At 34.2% G+C, this 11,251-nt stretch overlaps 2 protein-coding genes across 3 annotated transcripts; one reads left to right on the top strand and one right to left on the bottom strand.

Annotated features, from left to right (window-relative positions):
* Positions 1 to 1,192: 1,192 nt before the first annotated feature.
* On the top strand, positions 1,193 to 1,504 carry LOC102664211 (putative lipid-transfer protein DIR1). Its single transcript, XM_006590172.1, has one exon. The coding sequence runs from the start codon at positions 1,193 to 1,195 to the stop codon at positions 1,502 to 1,504; it is 312 nt and encodes a 103-aa protein (XP_006590235.1).
* Positions 1,505 to 1,917: 413 nt separating this feature from the next.
* Positions 1,918 to 11,130, bottom strand: LOC100782203 (signal peptide peptidase-like 5). 2 transcript variants are annotated; one of them, XM_003535750.5, is made up of 14 exons: positions 10,823 to 11,124; positions 10,578 to 10,736; positions 10,392 to 10,503; positions 10,172 to 10,288; positions 6,850 to 7,007; positions 6,322 to 6,495; positions 4,905 to 4,939; positions 4,640 to 4,796; positions 3,535 to 3,588; positions 3,331 to 3,423; positions 2,935 to 3,077; positions 2,699 to 2,769; positions 2,530 to 2,613; positions 1,918 to 2,459 (listed from the first exon to the last, which is right to left on the bottom strand). In XM_003535750.5, exons 1-14 carry the CDS (start codon positions 10,922 to 10,924, stop codon positions 2,356 to 2,358), a joined length of 1,563 nt encoding a protein of 520 aa, XP_003535798.1. In that variant the 5' UTR covers positions 10,925 to 11,124; the 3' UTR covers positions 1,918 to 2,355. The 2 variants fall into 2 exon arrangements, 1 of the variants encoding a protein (XP_003535798.1); XR_001383337.3 differs by having other exon boundaries at positions 2,401 to 2,459; positions 2,939 to 3,077; positions 10,823 to 11,130.
* Positions 11,131 to 11,251: the final 121 nt, after the last annotated feature.

The raw sequence follows: 11,251 nt of genomic DNA, 5'->3' as shown, positions 1-11,251 counted from the left end.
TTTAATGTACGAAATAAGTATTTAATGTATTAAATATATTTAGAAATTAAAAATTAATTTGTGAGTATCTTTTTTTATTTGTAAAACAGATATCATCATGGTTCTCAGAATTGAATCGAGTCCATCGGTTCAATTGGTTGAACTTTTTCAGAAGTATGTCTAGTCAGTTTAATCCCAAAATCGATGTACAATTGAACTGGTCAACAAAATTGCTATAAAAAAATGATGGTTTGACCCATTGGCGGTTCAAAAAAATCACATTTTTTTATGCTAGTTGATTTTATTTGTCATTGTTGAACTTAAACCACTAGTTGCTAATGATTTTTATTTCTATTATTGAACTTAAAATATTATGATATATTAGATTTACTCACATATATAATTCAAAGGATTGACATGGTGGTGTAAAGTTGTAATACGTTTACTCGAGTAAGAATAATCTATCTAGTAGGAGAATCAACATCTGATTTTCACTATGTGAGAAATTCTCTTGAACCTTCGACAATCATATACCGCAAACAAAATTAATTTCTAACTCAATCAATTAAAAAACACTAATGATTTATGACCTAAGACAAAAAATATAACTTATTTTTGGTATATGTTATAAATTATGACAATTTGAAGTGAACTTTAATTTTTAACATTATAAATTCTTTATATGCTAATTAATATGTTGTTTTTTTTTGTTTAATATTGCTTAATATAGTATTTTTCCTAATTCTGATAATATTGGATATGATACATATATAACAAAGTTGTACAATAATTTATACAACATCTGTATCTCTTCTCAATATTACAATTTAAATTTAATTTTTTCCTTTTTATTTCTTTTGTATATTTTGTTGTAAATTTTTTTGTAGAAGTATCTTTTCTCTTGTAAAATTATGATTATTCTTTTTTTGGTACTTATTTGTAAAAATATTTGCAGGAGATGCGAAAAAAAGCTGTAAAAAGAAAGGGCCTTTAATTGTGGACAGGACAGGTGTGAGGCACATGTTATGATGCAGTGAGTCACCAAAAAGAGTGGCAGGTTATCCGGCTTGGAAATTGCAATAGCAGTAAATGAGGATGCAGAATTGCAGATATTCTTCTTCGGTCGGTGGTATCATATATATAAGGCACTTTCTACAATTACATAGCAGAAGTGCAGAAGCAAAGAAATAGTAATACAAGCTAATATATGAATATGTATATGAAGCAGATGATAGTGGGTGTGGCATTGGTGGTGGTGGTGGTGGTGGCGGCGTTGATTTCGGTGAATGGGCAAAGCAGTACATGCAACGTATCGATGTCAGATTTACTGACATGCAAACCAGCGGTGACGCCTCCAAATCCACCGCCACCCACCCCAGAGTGCTGTTCTGTACTCTCACATGCAGACTTGCCCTGCCTTTGCCCTTACAAGAACTCCCCACTCTTGCCTTCTCTCGGAATTGATCCTAAACTCGCCCTCCAACTCCCTGCCAAGTGCAACCTTCCTCATCCTCCCAACTGCTAATGCATCTTCTTCTGCCTCCTACTTAAATAATAATATTCACAGTTTCTAATTATTCTCTTCTCATGTGCACTCCCCTTTTTTTCCTTGCTTAACATCCACATTAATTTATAACTATCATAAGAAGAATAATTTTTATTTCATATCATCTTTCTTTTTATCATTTTTATCTTCAATTATTATAAATTATCACTACATTTATCTTAACATCCAAGAACAATTACATCTTTAAAAAAAATAAGTTACACAAAACTATAGGTAACTTCCAATTTCAGGCAAGGAGTGTTTTTGCACTAGTATTTGCTAATGTCGATAATCCCGTCTACTAAATATGATAGAATTAGAGTACAAACGTTACACAAAAATAAAATATAACAGAACCAAAATGAATGCTTCAAGATTAGAAGACGAAAATATTAATTAATTTTACTATATATATATATATATAGGTGTTACACGTACCAGTCCATCATAATGAAAAAGAACAAAAGAGAGTCAGTCAGTCACTAAGACAATTGATCACAACTTTTGTTAGAGAAAATTAAAAACTATACAAAGAATAGAATATTACTGTAAGAGGTGATAGTGAAATCAAGGATATTACAATGCACGCGCACTTGATGACATTACATTGCCATGTTGCCTACAAAACTATGCTCTTTTTGCATGAACTATGAAGAAGAAGCAGCAGCAGCAGCAGCAGCAGCAGCAGCAGCAGAAAGAACATTAATTCACATATCGTTGGTTAATCACAAAATACAATAGAGGAAAGAATTGTCTTTGTCTGTACACCTGGAATCTCTCCGAAGTCCTAAACACTGTCAGAGAGAACATTTCCATTTCCCAGTTGCCATCTAAACTCGAGAAGGCTCTTTGGACGAAGACGAGGAGGAGTCTGCATCATAGCTCCAAAGGTACTTTAGCTCACCTCTTTTGCATCCCAATACCACAGTTACTCCTGTTCATAATTGGATCAGGCAAGCTATATAAATGCACACCTGATCAAAAGCACAAAACTAGTTAGTTACCTAGTGTACATGGAACCAGGTAGAGCAGTGCAGGTTGTCCATGACCGTTCATCATATATAGCCCCAGATATGTGAAGAAGAGGCCTGAAACATGAAAATGTCCTCCCTCAGTCAACACCTTATAGAATAATACTACTACCTTTAAACATTGTAGTATTACACAACTTACCAAAACCATAGCCAACTACCAACCAAAGAAAATATCCGCTTACGACCCCCTTCTTATTAGCTTTGTCGAATCTGAGACAATAAAAAACCATAACAATGTATCTTCTCAAATGTACATTAAAAAGAAGAAAAACACACACACACGAAGGCAAATATTGAAAACAAGTGTATATCTTCAGAGAAGTTTATTAATCTTCCATTTATTCAAGTTTTTTGACCAAATAAGGAATTCAATACCTACGAGTAAAGGAAACAAGCAAACCAGGAAAGAGAATATCTCCAAATCCAATCATATCATAGCCACCCCAAGGATCAGAAAGACGAGGAAATCTCAAAAGCATAGGAATTGCTTCACCACCGGCCTTGTCACCACGAGCAACCTAGAAAGGAAACTCATAACTTCAGGACACCTTTTCAGTGTAATAAATCTCAGGAGTGAGAATGAAAAAGAAAAACGTATATCTAAATATTTATAGCAAGATGAAAGACAGATGTCAGATGAACAAGAAAAATGATAGTAAAGGAAAGAACAAGATGATTCGGGGTATACGATTTGGGAATTTATATTTGAGATCCAAACTGCAATGAAATAATCCAAGTAAGAGAACTATGCTAGTATGAACAAAGACTTACTGTAATCATAACACTCTTCTGGAATATCACAGGAGATATGAATACCCAAAAGATGTCGTATACAAATGCACAACATAGGAGTACAGTTGCAACCTATGATATCAGATGCATAAGCAAATTGTGAGAAATGTTCCAACAGATATTGGAACGAAATGAGTAAGGAAATAACAGCATAATATAAACACAAGGAATTCATTCAGGTACCTTAATATTAGGCAACCGAGCCAACTGTAGGACTGTTATCATCAAACCGATGCCCTGTCAACAATAAAGCCATATTTCAAGTGAATCGTTGCATAAAATAAAAGATAAAATAAACAGCTTATCATCGATGAATGGTAACAGCCACAATTGAGACAACAAACCACTTTTTAGAGCAATACTGAAGAAAGCTCACTATGGATTATCAAAAAAAAAAAAAAAAAGATCTCACTATAGAATCAAACAAGACACCAATTTTGTCTCGATAAGATCACAAATTCACATTCACAAAAATATATGCATCATATGCCCGTGCCTGTGCATAAGCACTTATGTGTGAATTCATATATGTTTTCTTTTTTTAATCAGCGCATTCATATATGTATAATATATATAGATAAGTGGCTGCAGTAATGTATGCAAATTTTCTGGAAATATGAACATATCAACACTAGACACACATTGAACTAGAAACTATAGCAACTTCTGCCCTTGTTCCAAAAACCAATTTCTTGGGTTTCTCTCAGGCTCTCAGCTCCTCCATTTAGAGTCAGTATTCAGTGACAACTTTCCAGAAAAGAGACTGGCATTCATATAGTAAGCATCACGAACAATACATTTCAATGTTTTCCTCACTCTCTTTAAGTTCAAATTTTGAAACAAAAAGGGTTTAAACGTGGTTTTGGTTCATGTAAGTTCATATTTTTTTTGTTTTGGTCAATTTTAATCCTGTAAGTTTGGGCTTTTTCAAATTTTTGTCCTTGTAAGATATTTTGCACATTTCTAGTTCTTGTAAGCATGAACTTATATTTTGCACATTTCTAGTTCTTGTAAGCATGAACTTATGAAAAATATAAATAAAAAAAATAAAATCTTAAAGGGACTAAAATTGAAAAAAAAAAACAACTTACAAGAACTAAAAATAAACAAAAGAACTTATAGGTACCAAAACTAGAAAAGCGTCAACTCAACTTACAAATTAAAAAAAATGAACTTACAGGGATCAAAAACGAAAAAACATTAACTTACAGGTACCAAAAACACATTTAAGCCAAATAGAAATATAATAGAAAGACCTATAGCGCAGGTACTAGAAACTGGAACTCACAAGAGCATCTTGGCCAAACCATGAAAATGATTCACGCCGAGTAGCAACCCATACAACCGCAAATATCACGCAGAATAGTAACACTACCAGCGAGAAAATAGAAACCTCCCCAAACATAGGTAAATTCAGAGTCTTCTGACCACATTTTGGACGCTTTCTGCTCAAATATATTTGAAAAAAAAAATTATGAGAAATTAAAAGACATAGCATGCGGAAAGAACACTGATTTCCCTTATCATTAGAAGAAAGAAGACATTTATTGTACCTTAAAGCGAGGCTTACAATACAATTGTGCATCCCCTGAAAATGAAAGCAGACTTTTATTAATGAAAGAGAAATTTTAAGTAAATAAGAAGAAAAAAAAACAGAATCCAAATGCTTGTCAGCAGTTTATACGTATTGTGGTTTTGACTTTCTAATAGATCAACATACCAGTTAACAGAAAAGAGAAAGTACTCTCTGATGTACTTAAAAAAGAATAAGTAATTTTTATTAGACAGAAATAAAGATAAAATACAACTAGGGGGCAGACAAAATATCCTCCAAAGGACAAAATACGATGAGAAACAGACTCCAGAACATAGCAAAGTTGCTCAATTTCTCTGTATGTGAGAAACACCAATTCTCTTTGAAAGTTGAAACAAGTAAACAAGTTTATTAAACAAAAGTAAATCTGGATGGGTCCATTGCCTGGTTGATTGCCATCGGCTATGGCCAATCTTATTGGATAGGCTACCTACTCCAAGACTTTTTCACTAACTGTATCTTGCTGTTATTCACATATATATATATATATATATATATATATATATATATATATATATATATATATATATATATATAATATTTTAAAAAAATATTATCACATGTCTTAAATAATTGATATGATTTTTTATTATATATAATATAATAATAATTTAAATTTGTATATATATATATATATATATATATATATATATAATATTATCACATTATATAATATACATTATTATATGAAAAGAGATCAAGTTATTCCATTCAATAACTCTCTGTAAAAATTAAATTTTATTAATCTAATTATTGAATATTTTGATATTAACTCAATCATATTTCAAACCAAATTTTAAATAAATCAGAAATTTGTAATTATGTAATCTTATTAATAACATTTTACTTATATTTTTATAAAATATATCATACAGTGAATTTTTTTTAATGAAGTATCCAATAATTTTACAAATATTTATACTTTAAATTATTTCCTAACCCAACTCTCCTATTATAGAATAAGAAATACATTGACTTAATAGGATAGGATAAATAGTAGGATAAAGTAATCATATTCTATAGAATGTTTTATCCTGGCTAGTGGCCACCAAATGAACCCTCGAGAAGAAAAACTTAAGAAACTAGGGCGAACACCACCTTTACTATCCCTCCCCCTCCTCCTGCCTTTCCATAACTTGGTTATCCAACAGCATCAATGTAGCACTGTTTAAAGTGTACAGTACTATTTTTTTGTTACAATTTAAACGATGTATGCTTAACTGACTTAGAATTTATATTTCTAGTTTATATATATAAACGATAATTTAATCATGAACAAGAATAAGGAGCCAACACTTTGGGCACATCATGAAATAAGATATATTTGTTTTAATTGGAAGGTTAGGAGCAAAATCCACGAAAATGAGCTACCTCACCTCAATACCACCAATGCAGAAAAGTATAATCAGCACCCAGATAAACCAAGACGACATGAAGAAGAACAGTAGTACAAGAAAAGTAGATGCAGTGATGACGAAGATGATAGCACCCTTTGTATCTATGTTAACCAAGTCCTCAGAATCGTCTTTCCCTGCTTCAGACATAGAGCTCTAGCAAAAGAAAAGAAAATTATATGTTAAATACTAGTAAGCATAAAGATGTATTTAAGTTGTAATAAGTAAACAAAATGAATGGAAGAAGTCATGCTCCATTCTAATAGTTAATTGATTGAAAGATCAATGGCTAACACAATAAGATAAAAGGAAATGTAGATTAGCACACATGCCAAGGTCAGTGTCAGTTTGTGGTTACAAATTTACCATATAAACATTGTTGAATTAAAACACACCTTCGCATCATGAGGTAACTTAAATTACTTCAGTCACGTCAAACAACAAGAAAAGTACATAAGATTACATTTGAGCATATATCACAAAGATAGATGTAGGGATGCATGGAAAAACCTTGGGAGACAATTCATTGTAGCGTTCATCATTTTGATCAGGAGCAGTTATATCCGACCATAGTGAAGCACATATAACTGTTCCAACAGCCATCAACCACAAAAAGGCAACTGAGTAGTCTACAACTGGGCGAGTTGGAGCATATAACAAAACCTCCACTGAAATGAATAACTCAGAATCAACCGTGGGTAAATCATGTGGAAACAAAATTGGCATCTAGCAGAAAAATGTACTTGCTATTGATAAAGCAATAATATTTTTCTTCTATCTTATTTATTTAATGGAACTACAAGCTTTCTCAAAATCCAATTTGAAAAATGAAAACTAAGTGTGAAACTGATCACTGTTTATTATTACAGAGAATGCCACAAACCCACCCCAAGATGGGTGCTCTCCTATTCCATCTTCCCCAAAGCCTTTGGTAGCACAACTGAGACAAGCATGGGTTCTCTGCCCCAGCATGGATGCAGCAAAAGAAGTTTTGAAAATTCAAGAGAAGGTCACAGTAAGATGAGCCGTTTCTAATTAATGATAGGTGTCAAGTGGAAGTGCAATGATGCATGTAGTTGAGGCATCCTAAGTCCTAACAAGCCGATATAGACTTGAACCTTCTTCCCACATGATCAAATCAATTCGATCATGCACTAGTGATCCATTTTTATTGTTCAACTCTTTGACAACATGAAAAAAAAATCAAAAACTCAGCCCCTCCTCTCTATCTATCCAAGGGATGGAAGGGCAGAGGCCTTCGGTGTCCCCTCCAGTTGAGAATTAGGGCCTCACAATGAATAATATTTGCCTTTATCTCACGCCTTTCTTCTTCACTAGTCAAAAGAGCATATTGCATGATTTTTAGTTTTATGATAAAGGAGGAGAAGGAGACCAAAAAAGGCATTGGAAGAAGTCATCAAGGGAGATCTCATGCTTAATAATATTCTTGAAGCTTTGATTTTCAATTGTGACGATGTCATGCGATCCATGTAGACGACCTCATCAAGTAACATAAGGCTTTGTTGTTGTTGTTGTTGTTGTTGTTGTTGCATTTCTTTATCAAAGCAACATCTTAATTTATCTTGCAATAAAATCACTCCAATTGTTTGAGATGGTTTCTAATAAGATTTCCATTTTATTTTAGAAAAACAATTTTTATTAAGGAGGAGAAGGAGAGCACAATTACAAAAGGAAGTGATAATATTGCATCCTCTAAAGCAAGGGAAAATAATCTGGAAAACAAAAGAATAAGAGATATGGACTGTTAGTAACAGACTTATGACCCATAACCCTTCATTGTAACATACATACTCTTCTTAGGCACAGTAGGGAAACTAGAGTTATACTTCAATCTTGCTGTTGCTATGAAATTTAGTTAATGATATGCAAGACTAACACATAAGTGTCGGAATGTCTTTGCAAGACCCCACCTCATCTGACCCCATTAGAAGCTCTCCGACATGATCAAGTAATCCCAACACTCTGGTGAGAATAGCAGCATACTAACGCTGATAATTGTTACAGGGTATTAGTTTTACTTCTTATCTAGTTTGTTATGATTTGTTTCATTTTAAACTTAGCTGATAATTTATCCTTATCTTCTATGGTGATAGTTTGTCTTTATCTTCTATCATTCTGTTTTGCCGTTTCCTTGTAATCTGTATATATACAGCATTATAATCAATAGAAAGTCAACTAATATTTCAATTCATATTCTGTTTTTCACGTTCTTAGCATGGTATCAGCCCAAACCTCGTTCCTGGATCTTCTCCAGTCTCCACGTGGCTGCTGTCAACCAACCTGATCTTTCATCTGCATAGTACCTCCATTCCTCTGATCAGCCTGGTCAACCACTTGCCAAACAACTCCTTAATGGTGACAATTACTCCACTTGGAGTTGAGCAGTCATTATGACCTTAGAGGCCAAAATCAAACTTGGTTTTGTTGATGGCTGCCTTCCCAAACCTGAACCAGGTACTCTAAATTTCTCTTTTTGGGTCCACTGCAACAGTATGGTCCAATCAAGGATTGTCCATTCCACAACCCCAGCCATTAATTTCATTCTCTGGATCAAAAGTGCACGAGATACTTAGCTCAATCTTCTTGCTCATTTTAATCTCTCCCAAGGCACCAACTCCATCTCTGCCTAATACACGATATTAAAGGATTATCGCGATGAACTTCACTCTTATCACACACTTCCAGCTTGTGCTTGTGCTATTGTGGCAAATTTCAGTGACATTTATGATACTGACCATCTCATGGGTTTTCTTAAGGGCTTAAATGATTCATATGCTTCTATTAGAAGTCAAATTCTCCTCATGGATCCTCTTCCCTCCATGGCTAAAGCATATTCTCTTTTCTTACAGGAAGAACGCCAACGTTCATTATCAGATTCTCGATTCTTTCCCTTAGATCAATCGGCCATGACTGTTTGGCAATCAAATCCATCTCTAGGTGACAAATCTAAGCCTCAATATCATTGTTCCATTTGCAATATTGATGGTCACTCCAGCAGTCGCTGTTACTCAAAAATTGGATATCCTTCTTGGTGGAAACATATCTTGCCTATAAGAAATCTAATAATGGTCCTTCAACCCATAATGGTCGTGACTCAAGATCTCACTCCATGCAAGCTCATTCCATTGCTGCTGTTATTCCCACATCTTCGGACTCTACACCTCAGAATAATTTGACTCCATCTCAGATTCAACAACTTCTTTCTCTTATTAGCATTGGTAATGAACAACCTGTTGCAGATTTTGCAGGTACTTTTCGCTGTTTTCTCTTTTAAAACTCATTCTATCATTTGGATTTTAGATTCAGGTGTTACAATCATATGGTATTTGATCTTTATCTTTTTCACTCATACACAAGAGTATCTAAATCCGTTAAATTACCTGATAACCAATTTGTTTCAGTTCATCATGTTGGTTCTGTTTATTTAAAATCAGGTCTTTTAATCTCAAATGTTCTCCATGTTCCTTCTTTTCACTTTAATCTCTTGTCATTAGCAAGCTTTTCAAAGACACTAACTCTTGGATTACTTTTACTCCAACCACTTGTTTTCTACAGGACCAGAGGACAAAGAGGATTTCATATTCTGTTTTCCAGGTTCTTAACAATAATCAATAATAGAGAAGTTCTCTAGCAACCCACTCCACTATTGGCGGAAAAAATCTTCCTTGTATTAAAAAATGAATTTGAGACAGCCACATAATAAGTCACCACTTAGGGAACACCTCAACATAGGTACATGAGTTAAACATTACCATGGATAAAATAAATAAGTTAAACATAGTCTAGTCTCACTAAAAATTGCAGGACTGACCTTTCCTTTTAGACGTCAAAAGTTTGTTGAGAGCGTCTCCTGTTGACTTAGTTATCTCAACAACTGGAATTGAAATATTTACGCTAGTGTCATTGGAGCACTCCATCTCAAAGAGTTCTGATAGAAAAAAAACAGAAAGATTTCAGACAAAGTTGATTGACTGAAACAGATTAAAAAAAGCAGAGTGAGTGGATTGTAACAAATAACAAAATATACCAACCATCGGCGTCGTTGATCATCAAGGCGGCAGTAGCACCGGCGGACTGTGCAAATGCAGCTTTGGTTGTGAAGTCACAAGTGCCCCGTACACAGAGAGCAACTGATCCGGATAACTGGATGAAGGAAGAAGAGGGGTAAATGAATTTACAAGTACAGGGGTAGGAAAAGAAAAGGATGAGAAAGAAACCTTTGAAGCTGAAGCGGAACAGCAGTCTATAGGATCAGAAAAAAGAGCAGGAGTTTTGGCAGCTTGATCGGCATCTTCAGGCAAATAAGAGCCGAATTTTGCAGTCATACCATTATAGTCCACATCTTTATTCCCATCGATCCAGCTTTTTATCTTGGTCTGCAATGCAACCATTCCCACCCAAATTGAATAGAATCGAAGAAATTATATATAAGAAATGAGAAATAATGAATGTGTTTGATTACCAATTGCAAGGAATGATGGCAGGAGGCGTCATCGGCGGCCGCTGCTGCTGCGAACAATAGAAGGACGACGACGGCCACCGCCAAAGAAGGGGAGGACGCCATGGTTAATTGCGATCGAATTCAATCACTTGGTTCCGTTTTGTTTTGTTTCGTGAATCAATGCGAATGGCATTCCTTCCTTCGCTCCTCTCTTTCCCTCTCCCTCGCCGTTCGTTCCTGTATTTTAAAACCAACCATTTCCACAGCTCACTTAAATTATATTTACATTTCACAATATCCCAAACTTTACTCTGCACCGTTACGTTTATACTTTCTTTCATTCTAAAAACATCATAAATCATTTCCTTCCTCCCTCTCTCTTTCCATTTCATTTTGCCTAAATTACATGTTTGGTCCTTTTTTATATCTTAGAAGCTCAAATTTATTAGA

The sequence above is a fragment of the Glycine max genome, chromosome 10, assembly GCF_000004515.6.
Source record: "Glycine max cultivar Williams 82 chromosome 10, Glycine_max_v4.0, whole genome shotgun sequence".
NCBI lineage: Eukaryota > Viridiplantae > Streptophyta > Magnoliopsida > Fabales > Fabaceae > Glycine > Glycine max.
This window is presented reverse-complemented; position numbering and strand designations above follow the sequence as displayed.

Coding starts and splice junctions, on each gene's coding strand:
- LOC100782203 (XM_003535750.5), bottom strand. CDS start 10,924: ATGGCGTCCTCCCCTTCTTTGGCGGTGGCCGTCGTCGTCCTTCTATTG. Junction 10,737..10,822: donor GCCATCATTCCTTGCAATTG/GTAATCAAACAC, acceptor GTTGCATTGCAG/ACCAAGATAAAAAGCTGGAT. Junction 3,078..3,330: donor AGAAGAGTGTTATGATTACA/GTAAGTCTTTGT, acceptor TTTCCTTTCTAG/GTTGCTCGTGGTGACAAGGC.
- LOC102664211 (XM_006590172.1), top strand. CDS start 1,193: ATGTATATGAAGCAGATGATAGTGGGTGTGGCATTGGTGGTGGTGGTG.